The sequence below is a fragment of the Wyeomyia smithii genome, chromosome 2 (assembly GCF_029784165.1).
Source record: "Wyeomyia smithii strain HCP4-BCI-WySm-NY-G18 chromosome 2, ASM2978416v1, whole genome shotgun sequence".
NCBI classification, from domain to species: domain Eukaryota; kingdom Metazoa; phylum Arthropoda; class Insecta; order Diptera; family Culicidae; genus Wyeomyia; species Wyeomyia smithii.
The window spans coordinates 15,678,578-15,702,224 of record NC_073695.1 but is presented as its reverse complement, the minus strand read 5'-3'; the positions used below and the strand labels follow the sequence as shown (position 1 = coordinate 15,702,224).

Here is a 23,647-nt window from a genome sequence, read left to right as displayed (position 1 = left end):
TGATGGATCTTTTCTTAATGGATCTACCGGTTTCGGTGTTTATAACAATAATTTATCCGTCGCTTACAAACTCGAAAGCCCTGCTTCTGTTTATGTCGCAGAGCTGACTGCTATTCAGTACACATTAAGTTTTGTTGAAAATTTGCCTAAAGACAATTACTTCATCTTTACGGACAGTCTCAGTGCTATTGAAGCTCTCCGATCGATAAAAAGTATAAAGAGTTCTTCGTATTTTTTAAATAGAATACGCGACCATTTGAGTACTTTATCCGAAATTGCATCACAAGTTACATTAGTATGGATCCCTTCTCACTCTTTAATTGAGGGCAATGAGATGGCAGATTCATTAGCTAAGTTCGGCACGGTACATGGTGACATATATGAAAGACCTATTCAATTTAATGAATTTTTTGGTTCTATACGTCGAGGGTCGCTCATGAACTGGCAAAATACTTGGGACAATGGGGAACTAGGAAGATGGTGTCATTCCATTATTCCTAAAGTTTCTTTAAGACCTTGGTTCCAGAAATTGGACGTAGGTCGTGATTTCATTTGTGTGATGTCTCAGCTTATGTCCAATCATTACTGGTTCAATGCTCACCTTCGTCGTATAGGACTCACAGAGGATCACCTTTGCACCTGTGGCGAGGGTTACCACGATATTGAACATGTTGTTTGGTCATGTCCGTTATATCGTGAAGCTAGATCGAATTTAGAAAATTCTCTTAAAGCTCGGAATAAGCAACCTAATGTCCCTGTTCGTGATGTCTTAGCAAATTTAGATTTCCCTTATATGCGTCTTCTATATTCCTTTCTTAAATTCATTGATGTTCCTATTTAGTACATTTTTGTTTTCTTTTCAGATTTTATGTGCTCAACGGGCTCAACTAGAACGTGAATGCTCCTGAATTCATTATTTTGGACTCTTAAAGCTGCAAGAATCATATTTTTGAAGATTTTCTAGTTTTAAGTGCTGTGATTTGTTATTTATTTGTAATTGTATTGTTATATATGAAAAGATGAGAGGGTTTTTATGCCTGTTTGAGCAGAAATATTTATTGATTCTACTCAAGCAGGCTTTTCCCTACTCCAACAGAAATTCCGGCCCCGTTATGCTCTCTGCGATTGGGCCTTTATTTTATTAATAATAATTAGAATAAAAAAAAAAATCAACAATTTTTGATAAAATATTGTCGATTAATCAATAAATGGACAGCTGAAATAGACTCATTTGTCCGTTGAGAGCAAAAGTGGTACATGTCCAGTCTGTGCATGTTAGATGAATTGTAAGTCGAGGATCTTAGGCTATAAAACAATCATGTTTTCAGTAAAGTTGATCAAGTGATTGAGTAGTTTCAGATGAAGACCTGTCTGCTTTAGAATTTTCTCACTTCGTGGCGCTAGTGTACCCGTGACTATTTTGTAACAGAAAGCATTTTACCAGTATCAGTACCAGTATCAGTATCAACTCGTATGCTGTTGCCAAATACATATACACTAAGGTCGCTTTTTACGCGGTTTTTTTACGCGGATTCCGGAATTTACGCGGTTTTTTACGCGGATTCCGGAATTTACGCGGTTTTTTTTACGCGGATTCTGGAATTCACGCGGTATTTATTTTTTTTTGCGCGGATTTCGGTTTCCCTTCACTCGGAATGCAGAATTAACGCTGGTTTTTTTTACACGGATTCCGGAATTTACGCGTTTTTTTTTACGCGGCACGTATCCCCCACGTAAAAAGCGACTTTAGTGTACAAATATTTATATCAATATTATATAATATTTATTCGTCAAACATTGGTCGCCAACAGCGGGATGAGACTTGATTAGTTTTTATTTACGGTAGCATATCAAAATGTTTCGATTGCCAAAATTCCCACTCAATCCAAATTTTAAGCATTGCATAGGTTCTTTCGATTTAAGGCGAATGCCAATAGTCCATTCTAAGTCTGATGCTTCGGTATGAAAATTGTGATGAAGAAATGCATAGAGACGTATACTTACGTTGACCTGACCGAACGGCTGCGATCGGACGATCAGATCAATGCGCAATTCCATTTTCATTCATGACGAGGTTCAGGCCCACAAAATTAACCGCAATGTCTTCTCTCACATTTCATCTCTACAACACGATGGCTACCCTCGTGGCCGCTTAAGAAATCCACAGTCATTCATCATTCGGGCACACCGTACGAACGCGTGTGTACGTTTTTCATTCACGAAATCGGTAGACTGACTAAAATAGAGTAATGTGTAATACCTAGCATAGTGCAATTAAACTCTCACACACATACACGCTCGGATGTTATGTTATTAAACATTCAGCCAGCGTTATAATAAAACCGTATAATTTTCGTCCAACTTCGCAACTGGCTTCTTCGGGATCCGTATCGGATTCGATCGATTAATTGCACGTTAAACTGTGCTACTTTATTAGGAATGAGACTCGAAAGGCGAGTGGCGCTAATCGCAGATCAGTGGCGATACGAGCGATAATGGCGATGATGATGAGGATGCAAAGTAGTTTTTCACCCCTAGTGAGCCTGCGGGAATTTACGTTACATATGTTTGCCTTCCCGGTCCGGCCGGCCGACCGGAATGATGGAATCGAACTCGTTCTTTTCATTCCGTTTGCTGCGTCCGCTTCGCCGAAACAGAGGGCGATTCTTCTTCTGGTGCTGGTGCAAAAACGGGCGTAATTCCGCGCTCAAAAAAGCAGCACCGATTTATGTTTTTCCGCGGAAAACGGGAATTAGTTAAAATTTATAAATACCCTTCTAGCAGCAGCTGAGGCAGAGAAATCGATCGATCTCCCAACGAGGGGAAATTAACTAGTGTTTCTGCTGGAATCTCCTGCTCTCCCCTCTTGCTCTCTGCCTGGCTTCCAGCAGCAGTAGCAGCAGAGCTACAACAATCGTTTCCCATCCCGGTTCAAGACCCCAACCAAACACGGCCCAACCCAAACCCAGCTCAGCGCAGCGCTGCTCCGGGGCGATTCGGACGACTACCGTAAGCTCTAAGTATGTTATAATTGCTCGTTAATACTCTCATACCTTTAGGAAAAACGGCTGCTTATCTGCGCACGGAACCGGAAGTGCACTGTACTTGAGGGTAATTAGCGCGAACTGGAGCTTTTAGATTGAAGCTGTAAAATATGCCAGCAAGCTTATTGGCGATTCAAATTGCGAAACACATCGCCCAGATCCGGTGCGTTTGCCTATTATGACTATTTGCCAAACTGTTGTTCATTGTTCATAATCGCCGAAACATAACAGGGTACGAGATGCAGCTTTTGTTTTTGCCGGTTCTATAGATCCAGTATCACTGGTTTGGAATTCGATAATGTTACAATCAGCTCGAAACCATATCCAACATACTTATCTTTATTGTACAGACATTTTCTTTAGCAACAATTACCAGTAAAAAGCAGACGGTTAAGTATCATTGGACTGATTGATGGGGTTTTGTTTGCATCTTTTTTTTCGTTCATTTAGAATACATGCTGGCATCTGTGACCCTCTTTTTTGTGATTTCGAAGGTTGCAATTTTTTTGGTATTTTGTTTTTTTTTTTACTCGCATGACACCACGTTAAAAACGTTTAACGAAATATATTTTTATATACCTACTTGTTTTGCAGCTTCTTCGATTTTCCTCTAATGCGGGCTTTTTGTTTTGTATATATTATATAGACGTATAAAATAATCAATAACATAAAATATCGAGTAAAGACACTGAAACATATGGGGCGGCATACGGTCAGCAGGCACAATTTTTTTTCGGACTAGAATCCGTCCGGCCGCCGGCCAGGGCGAACCGTTCCGAATCCACAATCTCTCCCGTGTTTATCTGCCTGTCATTTGTCAGGATCTAAAATGAAAAGACATTTTTACTTAGCGGGAAACTCGCTCTCTCAGTTACTTTACCTTATTGACTAAAGATTTGGCAGCTTCTTCAATATTGACGTTTTCCTTGGCGGACGTTTCGAACCAACCGGCAAAGCCGTTCTCATGCACGTACTCATCCAGTTTGGCCGGCGTCAGGACAATACCTTGCTTCTGTTGATCGCTCTAGTAAATAAAAATCAACCATCAGCTTAATTTTCCTTTCGACACAAAGCCACTTGAAACCCACTTTATTTGCCAACAATATACACGGAATCGGTTTTCCGTCTGGCAGTTGCACTTTCGAGTCCAGATCCAGCTTCCACTTGATGACCGCATCGAAGGTGGCGCTTCGCGTCACATCGAACACGATGAACGCTCCGACGGCTTCCTTGTAGTAAACTCGAGTCATATTGCCAAATCGTTCCTGACCTGCGGATGGAAAGTCGGGTTAGATGAAATCATAGCGGAGTGATAACAATTAATGCAACGCCTACCAGCGATGTCCCACAGCTGCAACCGGATGATGGTGTTTTGATCCCAGTTCAGTACTTTCAGCGCGAAATCCACCCCGATAGTCGCGCGGTAATTTTGACTGAAGAACTGATGTACGTAGCGTTTGATGAAGGACGTTTTTCCGGTGCCCAACTCGCCAATCACCAGGATTTTGTATAGATGCTCCCGCTTTTCGGACGGCGCCGTTGACATATTTGCCTGGAATGAGTAATGAAATGCAAGAGTGAGTTATTAAGATTTTTCGACGATGATTTAAGCAGAAAAAAATCTAAGCTCTTTTATCCATCCATCGCTCCATTATTTCAAAACCAGTTTTCGATTATTCGGACAAAGCAAAAGTATTATTTGATTTTAACTGTTGATAGACAACAATTTCTTCAAGTATTGCAAGTTGGGAACCTAGGGAACCTGTATATTAGAGAAATGACAAGACACTCACCGTTAAGGCAACTGGGCGAGTTGTAAAACGGGCGAGTTGTATCATTTTGCATTGCCGTTATTCAACATAGATGAGGATCTATACTTTCGCCTACTATGATTTGTTTTGACATTTCGTGAACAGTGCTCAAAAGGTTGATAACCGAAAAAGATGTGCGCGAACGGATCTTGTACAGCAGTACCGAAAATCCTCACCTCTTTATACATGAACTCGTAAAAAAGCTTCATTTTCCCAAAGGTTTCCTGAACGTTTGAGTGTCGAAAAAGATTTATTTATTTATTTATTTATTGAAATAAATTCATCCGACTAGCAGTCTTAATGAATAATCGAGTGTATGGCTGGAAAAAGCCACCTTGAAAGTCACTGGTAGGCGACTATTAAGGCGGCATAAAAACCCAGCATCTTTTTTTTTAAAAAAAAACATATACAGAGATATTACAAAAATTTGATACAGATAACATAGATAAAGCCAAAACAAACAATGAACATTAATTAACTATACTAGAAATTAAAATTAACATTTTGACGATTATAAACCAAAGCCATCCGACGAACAGGTTCATGCTGGCCATAATTCGTGCGGTGTGCGTTGGTCTGCAATGCGATGGAAACGAAACGATTATGATCCGATTGTCGTTTTGTCTCAAAGTGTACAGATTGCGATGTGTTCAAGTAATGAATAAACTTGAATCCTCTCAGTACGTAACAAAATGTTGATGCATTGCTCAGTCGGAAATAATAAATTCATAACTAGACTATATACAGCTCTTAGAAGAGAATGATCCGCGCAACTCGTTGTGTTTTTTTCTCCGTACGTGGCTCGTCGCACGTGGAAAAACGATAGCAAAAGAGAATAATAAACTTGACTTGTCCCCTTCGCATCACAGTGACGCAGTAGCAATGATGTGGTATGGTGACGGCGGGAGGGAGAGTTATTTTAGGCTATCGGACTACTTGGGCAACGATTGTTTTCAGCAGGTTTGCTACACCAATTAATGAAAAACTGCTGGATTAGTGTGAAACATGATATTATATAATATTTTTTTGTTTTATTCATTTAAAAAAAAAGGCTGCTTAAGCAGGTAACACAGAAATTAATAGGTACCAAACTTTGCTATTATTCAATTAACCGAATTATCCTACGTTAAGCTTGCGGTTATGCCGAAGAATTTATCTACCTCTTGTTTTGGTTATGGTTTGGTGAATGGAACATTTTCCTCATATTAATTTCAGAGGTAGTGTTAAGAGGAGAGAGAGAGAAGGTGGCTACCTGATATAAATAAATTTAAAAAACGCAAGCTTGGCATAGTTTGCGTGATTGATAGTAGACATTCAAATGCTTGAACATATCTCCTAAAACTAAATTCTTTTTAGTCGTATTGAACTAAGATTTTTAGTAAACATGGCAATAATTTTTTTCAAGCAACAATAAGTTTCGGGTACCTACGTGTAATATTTTATTTTTTTATCGTTTCCTTTCGGATTGACTTTTTACAAAGAATCACTGCGTTACTTATTGTTACGTAGGAGGGAGCGAGGGAGGTAGGGGAGGTAGTAGAGACAGTTACGTAACTATCATGTTTGCTCGAAATTGAAAATTTCGGAGAGGAGTCAGACTGATTAGTGGTAAGTAATTTTAGGGGGGGGGGGGGAGTCATGTCGAACGCTACCTATCGTTACATAGGAGGGGGGGGAGGTCTGAAATCTAGATTTTCAGCGTTACGTAATTTGTAATATAACACGTCGATGTTGCACCATCATGTTTCATGTCAGAGCAATTCCATCACAAAACCGGGCAATCAATTTAGTCGACCATTGCAAATACAGTGATCACCCGATTATATCACCCCCTTGATGATGTTTGGAGTGATAAAATAGGGAAAGTGATAAAATCGGGAATTTTTTTTATTATTATTTTGTTATAAAAGATGGTAAACCAATAATTTAACACGTAAAATCAGCGATTTTGATTACTACAAGAAATCGAATCATATGAAAAAGCAGTTCTATCCGTCTGTCTGCTTCTCTGATCCTTATAGACGTGGGAACTACTGTACTAATCGGCGTGAAAATTTTTATGTAGGGGTTTTTGAGGCCGGAAAAGGTTATTAGAGTAGCTCGAGACCCCTTCCTCTTCTTAAAGGGAGGGCTTCCATACAAATATAACACAAACTTCTACGTAACTTAAAAACTAATCAAGCAAATGGAACCAAATTTGACATGGTGAGGTTATTAGGAGTAAGAAATATGTCAATGGTCACTTGACACCCCTCCCTCCTCTGGAAGAAGGAGGGCTCTCATATAAGTAAAACATAAATTTCACTACTAGTTCGTAGGTTAGGTACTAGTGTTTGCATTAATCTGTGAAGTTGTTCTCTTAGTGTCATACATATCTCAAGCAGCTCAAAAAATTAGTTTCAGCTATTTTCTAAGGTTACGGAAGAGGGATCAGAAATGACCCAAAATGTGTTTATGTGGTTTACTGATAGCCCTTTCACAAAATATCTCTTCAATACATTTCAAAACACATGAAAATTGAGACTTTTTGTACTTTTTCTTCATTCACCCAGAAGCAGAAACAAATCGATGACGTACGTAACGTATCTAACAGTCACAATCCCTGGCTTTTTGGACCGATAGGCCTGAGCAAAACTAGAGAGGGAAAAAATCGGTGAAGTAGTTGAAACAAAACCAATGATTTTAAAAATAAAAATTGATCGAGGATACTGTCTACAGACATTAAAAGACGAAAGCTTGTATCTTAAATGACAGTGGAACTGGCACTTGTAAATAATTGCGAGATTCGGAGATGGTGGACATACAATGTTATATGATGATAAAATTGGGTGAAAAAGGTGATAAAATCGGGGGCAGATAAAATCGGGTACTGATATAATCGGGTGATTACTGTATTTTCATAGCCAAAAAAATCGGTTTTCGATGGTTTTTGATGCCAAATGACTTAGAAACGCATGAAACGTCGAGAATTGGTGTCATCTGAAAAAAAAAATTGCAAAAATCGACTCTCTGGGACTTAATCGTTTTTTCAATTGTGGAAGGCGGAGTTTAAAACATTTAGAATTTATTTAATGAAATTGATTGCTAGTCTCTCGAAATAGCCTGTATAACGATATACTGTATAAGTAGCATCGAATACATCATAATTCATAATATAGTGAAAAATGAGTATAAAATTAAAAAGCACTTCGGTTCGTTTGATTGGTGTGACGTCTTCGACAAAGTTGTGTGATGTCCACGGTCCTTACAAATATTTTATAATTCATATGTGCATGTGTCCACGGGGGGAGGGGGGGTCAAAATCGTTAAAAATCTGTCCACGTGGTATGTGGACGGCCCCTAAATAAAACGAATAAATTGTCTGGTACAGCATTCGCATAAACAAGTACAAGTGTCCTAGAGAGTATATTTTTCAAACAAAATCAAAAAAACATATTCCATCAGTATCCACCGTTTCATGTACTTTCAAGACACTTGGAATAGAAAACATTATTCAAATTCCATGCACCTCCCGTGTGTGATTTTGTAAATGACATGGAAGCATTCAACATTTTCCGCGAGACACAATCTTAATTTTGGTTGAGTTATTTTTTTTTCACAGAGTAGTTTTTTGAAACATTTTGTAAATTTGTTTCGAAATATCTTGCCATTTTACATGGTATTTTTTTCCAATTCAACATTGCCACCCTAACGACAATGATGTAGAAAATATTATATTTTCAGGAATTTTTCTATTGGTATTGAGTGAAAAGTGATTTTTTTCTTTTTATACTCATTTTTACACAATATTATAAACCACTCTATGGCAAATAAATGAACCACCCTAATGAAACATAATGTTTTCGATGCTAGTTATAGTTTATATCATTATACAGGTTATTTCGAAAGACTAGCGATCAATTTCATTAAATAATTTCTTAATATTTTGAACTCCGTCTTCCGCATCTGAAACCGCCATTCTCTACTGCGAAAACTTGCCGAACTTTTTGCGGATATGTTAACCTTTTCTACCTTTTTGTCCATCCTGACACACGTTTTATACAAGCAAGATCTCTAAACCAACTGGGAACTTTAACCTGCCACCAAAACAATCTCATTATGGGAGTAGGAGACAACACACTTTTTTTTCACTCTCTTTTTGACAAAAATCTCAATCATTGGCTGAATGATCATGAATGATCTTTGTTCATCATATGTACATATTGCGACTAACCCCATATCCTCAGCTGTGCACATTTAGATACAGATGTTGTTGTTAGCAGTCACGACAAGAGGCGAATAGTGCGAAGGAAGAGAAAGAGAGTACGCCAGCAGGGATACTATATACATGGTGCTCCTTTGCAATCCTCGTAACTCGTCTTACACATAGATCTGCTTGCAAATGTGAGAAGAGTAAATGTGTATCGCACACTGACAGAGATGTTAATGCATCACAAAGGAGATTTATATGTATTCAAAAATCGCTAGAAACGATTTTCTTCCATCGCTGGCTCTGCAGTAATCGCTGATGACGTTGTGGACGAAGAGGGCATTGCAGCTGAAGCATTGTCAAGATAGCGGGGCAGTCATAGCAATCAGTGAGGATTTTGTGCACAGTTCTGGCCAGTATGTCCTTACGACGTTCTTCAAGGGGTTTTATCCCCACCAGCAGGCAAAGGTTTTCGTATGGCGGCAAATTATCAGGGTTCCTCCATGGCAATCTGCGACAAATCCTTCGGATAAAGAGCTTTTGAATGCGCTCGATTCGCTGTATCCAAAAATCGTAGTACGGGTCCCAAACAACGCAGGCAGTTTCTAAAACTGAGCGTACTAGAGAGCAGTAGAGTGTGCGCATAGTACCAGGATCGTTAAATTCCTTTCCAATCCTAAATATTAAACCAAGTTGACGATTGGCTTTATTGATGATCGCAGAATAATGCTGCCTAAATGACATACTGGTGTCCAACAAAACACCCAAATCAGTGACAACGTCGCTACGATGTAAATAAGTGCCAGCGATACGATAGTCAAAAAGCAACGGCTGTTTTTTGCGCTGGAAGCTGATCACGGTACATTTGGGAATGCTCAGCATCATATAGTTGCGTAGGCACCAGTCGTTGAAAGCATCGAGTAACGTTTGAAGTCTACAGCAATCATCATAATTCTCAACAATTTGAAATATTTTAGTATCATCAGCGTACAATAGTCGTGTGCCAGGTGGTAGAACTTTAGTTCCATCATTAATGTACAAAGAGAAAAGCAGCGGCCCAAGAATGCTGCCTTGAGGAACACCAGAATTGTTGCTGAACCAAGCGGATTGCGACGTTCCCAACTTTACCGCGATCTGTCGGTTGCATAGATAAGAACTGAGCCATTTTACCAGTCCAGTTGAAGCTCCAAGCTTGTCGCATTTTGCACAAAGTAATCCATGATCAACACGATCAAAAGCAGCTTTCAGGTCCGTGTAAACAGCATCAACCTGAAGACCTCGATCCATACCACGCAAGCAGAGTGAAGTGAATTCCAGCAAGTTAGTAGAAACGGATCGACCAGGGTAAAACCCATGCTGAGCGGTAGAAATATAGATTTTTATGCTGAACATGAGATGATTGTGGACAATCGTTTCAAAAATTTTTGAACAAGCACACAAACAAGAGATCCCACGATAGTGTTCCACATTTCGTTTATCACCTTTTTTGAAAACCGGAAACATCAAAGATTCTTTCCAGCTGCGAGGAAATTGATGACATTGAAGGGAAAGGTTGAAAATAGCGGCTAGCGGTGACTTTAAAACTGCAACGCATTTCTTCAGGATAACGGCAGGAATACCATCGGGTCCAGGAGAGAATGATTGTTTCAGGTTGCAAATGGCTTCAGCAACTTCTTCGTTTGAGATTGTAAAGATATCGGCGCAAAATGTGTCACTAGGAACAGGAAACATGGCTTCAGAAATTTCATCCGAGGATGCACACTCGCTATTGAAAACACCAGCAAAATACTTGGCAAACAGAACGCATTTACTGTCATTCGTGGACGCTACACTATTTGACAACAACATGCTAGATGGTAATCAATCCTCCTTACGTTTCGAATTAAGAAACCTCCAAAAGCTTTTCGGGTTCGAACGTAGGTTGTGTTCTGTTCTGCGCACGAAAGACGAATATAGTTTTCTGTTTAGGGCTTTATATGATCGACTGGCAGAGGTGAGACGGATCCTATTGACGGGGTTTCTGTTTCTTTGATAGGCACGCAGGGTTGATTTGCGAGCACGATTGAGCCTAGCAAGATGCCTGTTTCCCCAGGTAGGCTTATAGCGAGGACGAACTTTGGGAATATATGAATGTATAAGTTCCTGAATCAATGCAGTAAATCGTGACACGGCCTCATCCAAATTTCTACACTGGTTGATAAAGCTCCAATCGATACCTCTCAGTGCCAAACTTATCGCCTCATAGTTTCCCCGCCGAAAGTCGAAACTGGAAGGATCGAACTCATCTACAAACTGAGCCTTTACAGGTCTGTTGAAGGTAACCATCAATGGTGGATGATGAACATCAATGTTACACAGAGGATCGGGTGCAGTGGTGACGGAGCATGATGGCAAAGCGTGCAAATTTGCAAAAATTAAATCTAGGAACCGGCCATTCTGATTCCGAACAGGATTGATCTGAAACATGTTGTTAAAAGCCATGCCGTTTAACAAATGTGTACTACCAGCGTTCACAGATGAGTGCAGGGCGTCGACAATAAGATCCAAGATCCAAGAAGTCACAAAAATATTGGTCGTGCGAATAGTTCTATTTCTAATAGAAGATTTTGGAGAGGAATGCGAACCTCTTTATCCAAACTGTGGCTCGAAAAGTAGGAATGTCACTGGAATTCGTTCAGAAATCAAAAAAGTGTTCCGGATCAAAGTCAAGGAACCGCGAGGATAATCAGAATTTGACAGTAAAAACACGTGCTCGAAAATCGCATTGCGATTTTGTGATAAAATTTTGCGTCGTAAGGGACGATGAAACATACGTCGTGGAAGACTTAAAATAACTTCCAGGATTGGCCAGAATTTATACTGAAGAGTATTTCGGGACAAAAAAGATTGCTGAATTCGCCAAGAAATATTTCATTTGGGAAAAAGTTTGTACCTGTGGTAGACGAAGCTCATATTTTATCATCACAGGAAAATTGCCAGAAGGAGTGTCCTAAAAGCGATTGCTGTCTTTCCATGATGGTAATCCTTTTTTTTTGGCCTGATTTGGCACCGACTCTCTGTGCTAATACGGTGATGGAGTGGTACAAGGCCAATAATGTCAATATTGTATCGAAAACTCCCAACTGTCCACAGCTGTGCCTAATCGAAAGATAGTATGCTCTGGTGTAGCGGACGCTTTTTCTAAAAGAAGCAGGATGTTCAAGATGACAAATATTTTCATCAAATCTGGATCTGGAATCACCGAGGAAACTGGGCATAACCTAATGGATGGAGTAAAGCAAGTACGAAATTTTTACTTCAATGAAGAATAATGATGTTTTGAACCCTTGAATTTGTAAACCAAAGTTACGAAAGATTTTGTTACAATTTTGGGAATTCGGATTATTGCAGATACAACCTTCATTACAAGGTGATGGGCATACGCAGGAGAAACAAATATAGAAACTAGAATCAAACCAAAATTATCGCTAAGATAACTCGTTCCTCTACCATCAAAACAGCGTATGGGGTGGAGGTAGACCGAAGACGGTGAGGCCATCACCAGGTTTGTAAATGGTCACGGTAAAACAACTTTTCACAGCGATAATCGTCCTCTTTTTCTTCTGACGGTGGCAAGGCTCGCTATCTAAATACATTCTTGAACAAGCATGTCAAACGAGTACACGCCACCATGACGTTTTTTGTCCTCAGACGTACTTTGACATTCTTTCTACAAATGAGAATTACGCACGTTGTGTGCGGAGATTTTGAAAATTACTCATATTATTGATCTTGTAATAATATTCTTGTAATCTGTAATAATATTTTTCAACATAAATGGAACGAAGTAGACAGAAATAGGCCAAAATAACATCGCTAAACGAATGACAGTGTGCATCTCTGCGATGCGCGAGTGTCAATTAACCATCTGTTTTTTGTGTGAGAGGCGACGGGAGGGGATTCAAATGAAAGTGTTTAGTGGTTTTTTGCACATAGAATCTTTTTACACTTTTGAGGAATCTTCATTGTTGATCAAAATGAATAAAATTAATTACGTTCCTATAAGTCGTGCTAATATATATGCGTGTTTGTGATGGATTCTTTATGACTTTTTTAATCACTCATGTTAATAGAACAAACCTGACGATAATAGAACCAAAATCCTTTTTTTTTTAATTGTGTTACTTTCAAAACAAATTCGATGATCTTTGTTTGAATGCAGCACTCCTTTCTGATCGAATCAGGTTGACAAAGTATTGTGTTGCAGTAGAAAAAATGAGTGCGAAAGAAAGAGAATATTGAGGAGAGAGAATAGGAGAAAACAACTTAGGATATGAAGTGTTTTTCTGCTATCATTAGCGATGCCGCTTCCCATGAAACGCACGTGTTGCTTAAATTAACCGTTGTGTAGTTCAGTTAACGATTAATTCGAAAACAACTTTAAGAATTTCGTTTAGCAGTTGCACAGTGGTACGAGAACTCAAATTCGTGAACTTTTTTGATTTACTCTCCAAATACTGGTTTTATTGATATGTTGTCTTTAGAAGAAATTTAGCATATTAAAAGCGTTACATATTGACAATAAGTTTTAGTTTGAAACTCCGCCGCTGATGGCGCTGCAACATCCAACTTTTTAGTCATGTACTTTAGAAAAATAGTGTCCTCGACAGAGTTATAGATAATGTTGTCACAAACAAATTTGCCTCAAAAGCTTTCATTCTAACGCTAGTTGTTTTGAAGATATCACGTTTCAAATTAGAATAGTCCTTAAAACTAGATTTCTTTAAATATTTTAAAAAATTGTGGCATTCAGACAACTTTATAGAAGACACAGAAAAAGTTACTTAAAAGTTGGTTTTTTGTACTTAACTTTCGTTAATTACATTTTACAAGAAAACGTTGTTCTAAAGAAGCATTTAGGTATACAAAACACACGTTTTTGTTGAAGACTACATACCTCCAAGACTTTTCCTTACAAAGTTATGCTATTTTTTTCGATGACTTTAACAACATATAGAATAGAGATTAGGTGCATTGGGAGAAATGGAACTCACAACAGTTTTGGGCACTCAAGCTAAACTTTAAGAAAAGCTATTGACATCATGATTCCACTTGCCCCTTTTCACCTTATACGTTCTTAAAGAAATCGAAATAAGCTAAAATATGATATAACTTTGTAAGGCAAAGTCCTGGAGATGTGTGGTTTTCAACAAAAACGTTTTTTTGTATGTTCAAATGCTTCTTTAGAACAACGTTTTCTTGCCAAATGTAACTAGCAAAAGTTAAATATAAAAAAACTAACTTCACAGTAACTATTATATAAAATGCTCTGTAACTTTGTACTCAATGAAGATAGGAATTTTGTTTGTTCAGAAATGTTTCATATTTTTGCTCGTTCTAAAACTTTGCCTAATAAACCAATCCTCTATCTCTCAACACAAAACAAGTTAGTATTTTGAATATATGAAAACCTAATGTAACATTGGAACGAATGGATCCCGTATCCCTAATACGTTTCAAAGAACATTTCGCAGAAGTCACAAAAGCAAGTAAAGTTTCGAAAAAAGGCCCACCACACCTTTTCAAATCAGAAGTGGCTGACCATATATTTAACGAGGAACATCCACTAACTTCGGATAACATTCACCTGCTCCGCCCCGTTAATAATTTATGGAAATTAGACGTAGCTGAAAGTTTAGAAATTTAAAAACAACACTAATGCACGCTTCTCAACAAAGACGCAGGTAATCACCTCTCATGGCTACCCAATCTTCTTCCCAAAAACTCCAGACATGGTACGGTAAACAAACCGACCGCATAATTCCCTACCTAACTCCAATTAAGAGGGCTAAATTTTATTTTACCTACTACAAATAAAAAACTAGCAATTTCTGAGTGACTAGTGTATTTGGAAACGCATGAGTAAAGCTGAACATCGTCAGCAAACATATGTACAGAACAGTACTTCAATACGGATGGCAAATCATTGGTAAAGGTTGTAAAAAGAAGTGGACCAAGAATAGAACCTTGAGGTATACCAGATTTAATTGGTTCAAACGACGACAGAGAGCTAGTAAAGAACACAGCTTGAAAGCGATTTTCTAGATATGATCTTATTGGGTTTGCGGCAGAGTTAGAGAACTGGAAAAAAATAGTCGGTTTATGTATCAATTTTGGATGGGATACCCTATCGAATGCCTTGGCGAAATCAATCAGTAGAAGAACAGCAAAACCTTTTTTATCTATTGTTTGAGAGATATCATTGTGCACTTTCATCAATGCAGTACTTGTACTATGATTTTTTCGAAAACCCGACTGATAAGGAGTCAAAAAGTTCATTTCATTGATGAAGCTTGAGATCTGAGTAGAGATAAGTTTCTCGAAAACTTTTGAAAATGAGCAGAGAAGACTAATTTGGCGAAGATTCGACAAGGAAGAAGAGTTGCCTTTTTTCTTGATAGAAATAACTTTAACACGCTTTCATATGTTTGGATATATTGCAGTGTTTAGAATAGAGTTAAAAATATGTTTGTATATCGGTAAAGCCAGGGGTAACATAATATTCGAGAATCTGATAGAGATATTTATCCTATAGCATTTGATTTAACAGAAAACATTGCATTTATAATTTCATGATCCTCAATCAACCGGAAATGAAAAAGACTAGAATTTGATTGCAACATACGGACACTTCTTGATTCGGGAATAAAGTTTGGATAGAAGTAGCTTTTTATATCATCAGCACTAAAATTTTCACAGCCATCTGACGATCTCGATTTACTAGCACCGAGTCTCTTAATGTTGTCTAAGCAACCAAATCTTCAAACTATTGTAATTGCTAACTAGTTAACTATCAAAAGATAATCAAAACAATTGAAGATTGCAAAGATTTTTGTCGAAAGTTAGTAATAAATTCATTCGAAGTAGCCTTTAATTTATCGAAATAACGTTTTTAATCTTCAGAGTTTTTATCATCCATCAATGTGATATTGCTAGAAATTAAACTGAGAAAAGTTATAAATCGGTATCGGTATAAATCGATAAGTTGAACTATTAAAGAAATATATTTTCATGAATATTTATAACATACTTCGATTATACTTGACAAAATGAAAAAAAGTGCACTGAAAGCTTAAACCGGGAAAAAATAAAGATTATGGGTATTTAACCATTATTATGAATTTTGGTGCCCCTTTCCATCACCATAGTAATTGCGCGCGAGGTTCGTCGTTTCAACGTTATGGTTACGAGAGAACTCATTTAAATCGCTGAAAAAAAGTTAGTGGCTAGGAACACCAAAATTTACAGGAATGGTCGAATAGCTATAATCTTTAATTTTTTTTCGGTTTGAGCTTTTGGAGTGCACTTGTGTTAGCCAGTGTTATCGATTTAAAAAAATGTTCAAACGTTCGCGGTGTTTGAGACATGTTTCAGTTTTTGAGAACATCGGAACACATTAATGCAAAAAATAAAGTTTGTAGTGTACAAAACCATTCAAAACAAAACAAAACATTTTCAGTGCAATTATTGATAACTGATTGAAGGTTTGCCTATCGTAATTCACCTTAGGGTTTATTCATCAGGCGTAGTAACACATGATAAAACAATTAGTTAAATCTTTTTCCGTGATCCAAAAAAACTATCTAACTAGGAGCACCTTTCCAACACAAAAAAAAAAAACAAAAACAAAAGCTGCGTTGTCACTGCCCACTAGCTGCTACTGACTCCAATCACCAGCCCGGAAAAAATTTAAGCAGAAAATAATCACAAAACAAACTCGCCCGCGCACTCTCACTCACCCCGTTGTCGGTCTTCTCCAGCAGCAGATCCCCGTGCGGTGGCATCTTGGACTCGAGAAAATCAGCCGATTCCAGCGAGTATTCACCGGACTGCAGCAACGATGGCCGGCCGCTTACCAGCTCTTCCTCTTCCGGGGTGAACAGCGTCGGATGCGCAACGTACGCAATCCTTCGGCGCGAATTTTCACTCAGCTGACCGTCGTCCAGTGAGCCGCGTCCTTCCAGCGAATTGTACTCCTCGAGTGACTTCTGCTGACTGGCACCGTAGCCGGTTGGGTAGCCCGCACTAGTACCGGGGACCGAATCGATCGGAACCAACGGAGCGAGAAGTGTCGATTGCTGCTTAGCACTGGACGTACGATCCGGCCGAACCTGGCTACCGATATTGAACACTATTGCATCCTGACCCGGTGCGTCTGGTGGGGGGCTTCCAGGTGTCGTGGGTGACTTTTCTTCCGCTTCACTTGCTTTGAAGCCGGATAGATTGGGATTTTTAAGGTTGTTCCCTAACTGGTAGGGCTTGGCTGCTTCCTGTGTTCGAACGGTAGTAACTTTGGGTTCGGCCGGTTTTGACGATGACGTTGACGACGTCGAGGATGTTGCGACTTCTTCCGGGATGGTAACGGCGACGGTGGCGGCGGTGGTGGTGGAGGCGGACTTTTTCTGGGCTTCCTTCTTCATAAAAAAGTTTTTCAATTTATCCGCGGCTTTGATGTCTTGCGTAGGTTGAGCTTTGACAGCGTTGTCATGAACTTCCAGCGTTTCTACTGCGTTATCAGATTCCGTCGTTTCCGGTAGAGTTACTTCAGAGGGTTCGACACTTTTAACGGCTTGGCTGGGTTCGATAATCTGTTTGTTCGATGAAATGGCTATGTTGGCCTCAATGGCTGTCGTTAATACACGCGGTGAACGACTTACAGGACGACTAATTGGCTTAGTACTCGAACTCGGAGCGACAGGACTGAGTGCGACCGTCTTCGACCCACCAACACTGGCGACTGAAGTTGGTTTTGCGCTATCACCGACGCTTGGCGATGACGACGAGTGCAACGCCGACGACGACGATTTAACGACTGCAACCGACCTCTCGGGTAACTGAATACCGGTGGCAGCGGAAGAAGCCCTAGGACTCCGTTCGCCTTCTGCTGCCAGCGATTGTTTGTTGACCAGCGTGATTTTCATTTCTGTCTTTTTCGGTGTAATTGTTCGAATTACTTTCGGCTCACTATCGAGTTGTTCGATTTTGAAAGTGTCACTCGGTTTGTCAGCCTCGTTTAAACTGGTCTCGGAGACGCTCAAATTGGCTCCCTCCGGGGTTCGCCGCTTGATACTAAGCGGAGTCTCGGCGGTCGACGCGGAAACATCGTCCTCCATTGCGCTGCCGCCGGTAGGATTGGGAGCCACCTTGCCCTTTCGGCCGGCAAGCTTTTTCACGAAACTTGCTGCCCGGTTGGCTTTGGCGATCTTTTTGCCTTTCTTTACACCAGAAATTTCATCACTAGATTTGGTGGCTTGCAGTGCAGATTGCTCCTCATTGATGGCCGGCAGGCTTTCGGTTGATTTCATCTCGTCCGTCGCCGGAGTTGACGGAGGAGACGGAGGCAGACCTTCCCCACTATGTCCCGCTTCATCGCTTTTCTTACGTCCTGGCATTAACTTTTGCGCATTATTTCTTATCTTCTTGAAGGACAGTCCACTCTTCTTTTTCTTCTGTCTTGGCTGAGATCTGACTGGAGAATCGGACATAGATCCGAGTTCGGAAGCAGTCGGTGATAAGGATTCCACCAAAAACTCCACCGGACTGTCCTCGGATTCCATCCTATCCATGGATGCTGTCCGATGCTGACACTCGCTAAGCCCGAGCAACCGACCGTCTGTCTCGAATGCCAGGAAACACTGCGAGCTCGCGTTTAGCAATGTTTTTGTTTTGCTCTCGTTAGTCAATTTCACAAAGGAAGCAGTCAGCACTCGTACGGTACGGTCGGGTCGGTTTTTTGTGGCTCACTGATGACTGATACTGCACACCCGTAGCAAATCTAATTTGATTACTCCAGTGCCTAACCGAAGTCGTCGTCTAAGTCGTTACATAAATAACTCACACCACCACACAGCGGACCTCTACTCGATGCCGATGCTCGATACCGCAGAAATGAGTCAAGAATAATAATATCCCTTCAAAGTTGTGAAAAACAAACGGTGAGAACGAGTCTGGCCGCAGCGATGCTCCTCTCCGTCTCTAACGTACCGACCGAACAGAGTATCAAATTGCACCCTTAGAGGCCTTACCAAACTGAATGCGCTCCGCTAAGCCGATCGAGTCGAGAAACAAGTACAATTCAACATAAACCCCAGTTGCTTCCTCACCTTGGCGAAATCGGAACCAAACTTACAACGAGATAGTTCTTGTTGTTGAATGTCGAATTGCTCGCCGGTTCTTTTTTGCGACTAAATCCTAATCAAAGGTTATCGCGTCGGAATTCCGGAGGTTATTGTTTTGATGTTTGTCCTAATCCACACAGTAAAAGTTCTATAATGAGGTTTCAACGGAAAAGTGCGATTCCGAACATGCGCATCATCCGTCCGAAATTAGAAACATGAGCAAACACGAGCGATGAAAAAGTGTGGACAGCAATTATGTTTATTAAATGCGTGCTCAGCTTACTATCAGCAGCACGATTTGCACGACCACCTTGAAGGGGATCCCTAACACGAAACATAGGGTAGCAGCAAAACCGTCATGCGTGCGATCAACCATCGATTCATAAATGCCGTGGGACTGGAGAATAGAAGAATAAGAATCTTGCTTGCTGGTTGCGTGGTGGAAAGTCGATCCTTTCGCAGTGATTGCGGGATGTTTGTTTTTGCGGTAAATGTCAATGCAAGATTGAAAACCGAGTTTTCGTTTCGATTAATTAATCGCAGCTCGGTGGATGCACAAGTTAAGTGAGCGCGACAAGAGGAATGCATTTGTCCAACCAGTGGAGACGCCGGGCTATTGGTGAAACCGAACTCCGGACGGAGCGGAGTCTGCCAACGCGGTATGTACGCGTTGTTGCTCTGTAGCGAGCGACAGACATTTGCGCAACAAAGTGAAATGCAATGCCACTTAATATACCTGTTTGCGAAATTTTAGCGATGAAATATTTATTTTTATCATTTTTAAGGTCTGCTATCATTATACTAAAATGTACAAATGCTGTACTGCATTCTACAATTTATTAAATACTAGCTAATCCAGCAAACTTTGTCTCGCCCATTTTCTTCTCTTGATTTAATTAATTTCGAACATTGCGGACATATGATTTGTTTAATATCACTGCAAATGCATGGTAAATTGGGTAATTAACACGTTCAAACTCAAAAGGCAACTGGTTTGAAATGATTGTTGTATCGGAATGAGAACGACACCCGCCGCCAGGATTGCTTGTGCACTTAATTCTGGTCATTGCTCTCGATTCTGGACGATATTCGGAAACACATTCGAATTGAGTTCCTATTCCCTCGATATCAATTGGCAGCAATGTTGCGGGAACGCAATCAATGAAACGAAAATCACAACTGGTACTTCTCCATTACCAATCGCTAACAATTGTTTCGAGAAAATTAATGTAGGGTAAATTACCAATTCTCGTCCGTCTATGTCGTTTGTCATGTTTTAAAGTGTCATCCTTCTTTAGTAAGCTGCTTAATTTCATTTATTATTTTTCTAGCATACTTTTCTACTTTTTATCCTATTGGAAAAATTAAGAAAAGACACAAAAAGTTCAACGAAGATTCTAAATTTAATTGTAAAAAAGAAACTCTTACATTTCCTTTTTGATCAAGCCATTTCCATTGTAGTCAAAATTTGGTTTAGTTCGTCAGTGGCAGAGAGAGAAAGAAAACTTGTAAAACTACACTCGTTTCATCTAATTTCATTGCTATGAATTGCAAATAAACGTTCTTCGTTATTCCGCTATTCTAAGTATAAGTAGAATTCTGACGCCATAAGTTGTATGAGCAAATTAGTACAAGTGATGTCATTTTTGTATTTTTGTACATGTATTTGCTGCGCATCTGTACACACGATTGTCGAGGGATTGATACACGTTGTCGTTTACTGTTTCAGAACGAAAGGGATCGAGATATTTGTACAGTGCGCAGCGTATGCAGTGACTTCAAATTGACCGCAAAATATGTTTGTACTCTAAATCTGATTACTATATCTATTTGATTTATAAAGTAATTTTTTTGTGTAGGAATATGCAAATAGCAATAAAAGTTTTTGCAATTCAATAAACATCAAAACATGGTTTCACATGTCATAAACTCTGTTCAAAAAAGGATACGGCACGTTTTGCCACAAAAACAGTTCTCTTTTGTTCTGGCTTGTTGCCACACCAGCAACATGCCGTGCTGTCTGCTAACGAAGTAAACCAACCTGTTGGATGTGTTAGATAAATTTAAGTTTCATTCATCCCGTATCCTCCATTAATTGTGAGTATTCAAAGTGCATGAGTTATTTGCTTTCGCTAGTACGACGGAACTAAGGTTATTTGAGGGTGAACAAATGTATATTTCTCGAGAAAATCGTAACCAAATATCGCTAGCGGCGAAGATGTGTGTTCGTGGAAGTTTTCTTCGGCCGGGTGAAATAGCTAGATGTGTAAAAGTGGCAGTTTAATTTTTGTCAAAAAACAATAAATATGTTTGAGTTTCCAATGGAGTGATTCATTCATGCGAACAGAAAAACTTCAACGTTCAAGGTAAGTTAACATACATTGAGTTTCTAAGTGGAATAAAAACAGTAGAGCTTGACAAACTGAATCCTGCCCACAATGAAGCCGTCAGTTACCCTAGTTGAATGCTGAAACTGCGTAATTGAATTAGCTTCAGGGTTCAACCTCCCCCTCCCTCCCTCAAGAGTATGTGATCTTCAATGTTTTTTTAAATTTTTAAATTTTTTTTTTTAAATTTCAGCTTTATCGGACTTCAGGCTGTGAGGTGGAGCCTCAATGCGGCCAAAGTTTCACTTTTTTGACCGATAGAAAAATGCACAGCAATTGTCGAAATCAATTTTTTTCAAATTAAGTGTCTTAGAAATGCATGAACTTTAAGATCTGGTATTGTTTCAAAAAAAATTCTCTAAATTAAACAACTCTCTGGGAAAGACTTCCTGCTCGCAAACTTTCTTCTAAAGCGGCGTGCGCAGTTCCACAAAAAATGTCCCAGTTTTAATATTTTTTAATTGTTATTTTTGATTTGGCTGAAATTTCACTATTGGTTTAATTGTTTGGAACACGACTTATTTTTCGAAAGCTATCCAAAGTGCAATTTTGGGAAGGTATTTCTAGAGTCGAATTGGTTTGTTTGGTCGGTATAAAGTCTTCAGCAAAGTTGTAGATAATAAATTTGTCTTCTCAAAGAAAAAATACACTCTGAAAAAAATTGAGAAAAAGTTAAAAAAAATTATAAATCAATTTTAATTGTTCAATGAAAACTACAAATGATTACCTAAACATTGAGAATCGTACGATCATAAATAAATCAGGAAAAAAAGTTATGATTTGAAAAAGTATTTTTTTTTTTTGGAAATTGTGCCAGACTTGTAATACATACAAGTTCTCGTAGCGGAGAAAATAACGACCGTTTGGCATCAAGTCGGCTGCTACACTGATTTTAATGCCCAAATTTTAGTTGAACCTAGTTTTCTCAAACAATAGAGTGTAACAATTCTCTTGTCCGATTTTCACGCTGTCATTCTTCTGCGTTTTAATTCTTGGCTTTGTTTCTGTCACCCATAGTTACCAAGGAAGGAAACTCTATCGCTATTTTTTGTCGCCTACTTATTTCGCTGCCATGCGAACGCCGCTGTTTTTCCCATGGGAAGCAAGGTGTCTAGTATCACCAGTTGATTCCGGTGAAGGAATGTCGAGAAAATGTTCTTTTTCTCCCAGGTAGTCTCGAGGTACGATGCTGGCCTAATAAGCCAGTCGTCGTAGGTTCGAATCTCGGCTCGAAAGAGACTCTTAGTGTCAGTAGGATCGTAGCATTAGTCCCGCAATTATCCCATACACCAAACAGTTGGCTGCGAAGTCTGTGTATAAATAAACAGCAGGTCGAGTTTCGAATTGGAATGTAGCACCAAGGCTTATATCCTTTTTCAGACTACACAACAAAATGCTGCTTCGAATGGTTATTCGTCTGTAGAATGAAATTTGCTGACTATACCTGGTGTTGGGAAGGAGGCTGCTGTACGATAGAACTGGGATTTTCATAGAGGTTTTGACTTGGGCCTACGTCTTTGTTTACTATACTGGGATGCATTTTGTAAAATTAGAAATGAAACTGGCAAATGTTGCGTCAGATTTCAAACGTTAATAACAGCACAACCACATAATGGATAACAATAACCAATATGTTGTTGGATAGATACAATGTATAACAATTTTTCAGTATACTAGTTATCACTTTAATTTCATTGCTAAGCGGTAAAATTGTTAAAAACTTTCAATAACAAATTTGCGCGAATAATGAACCAATTACATGCGAGCATTCCTAGCACAGACGACGTGAATGGACACCATCCGTTCCCTGTGATATTCTCTGTATCAATATCGAAATTAAAATTGACAGGGTCTCCCCGTCCCAATAGGTCAATTTATTTTTGCTTCCATGAGCTTAGACTAATATGATGTCTCGAAGGTAAAAGTTTTCTTAAAAGTTTGAAACAATACCCATCCTTGAACAATTTCTAAACCTGCGCTGTAGGTTTCGAAGAACCTAATAAAAACTGATGTCTTGAAAGAAAACATGCCGGTAAAAGCAACAGTACCAGTAAAGAAC

At 39.3% G+C, this 23,647-nt stretch overlaps 1 protein-coding gene across 3 annotated transcripts in view; it reads right to left on the bottom strand.

Moving 5' to 3' along the window:
* Positions 1–3,362: 3,362 nt before the first annotated feature.
* The window catches only part of LOC129723274 (ras-related protein Rab-32), a 35,525-nt gene continuing 15,240 nt past the window's right edge, over positions 3,363–23,647 (bottom strand). For 2 of the 3 annotated variants that reach the window (XM_055677393.1, XM_055677392.1), the window contains exons 2-5: positions 4,380–4,596; positions 4,133–4,314; positions 3,925–4,068; positions 3,363–3,868 (exon numbers count right to left, since the gene is read on the bottom strand). In XM_055677393.1, coding sequence (XP_055533368.1) covers positions 3,758–3,868; positions 3,925–4,068; positions 4,133–4,314; positions 4,380–4,590 — 648 coding nt within the window. In that variant the 5' untranslated portion in view covers positions 4,591–4,596 and the 3' untranslated portion in view covers positions 3,363–3,757. Of the gene's footprint in view, positions 3,869–3,924; positions 4,069–4,132; positions 4,315–4,379; positions 4,597–16,822; positions 18,831–23,647 lie in introns of those variants that run through there. The other variant, XM_055677391.1, reaches the window with a different exon arrangement.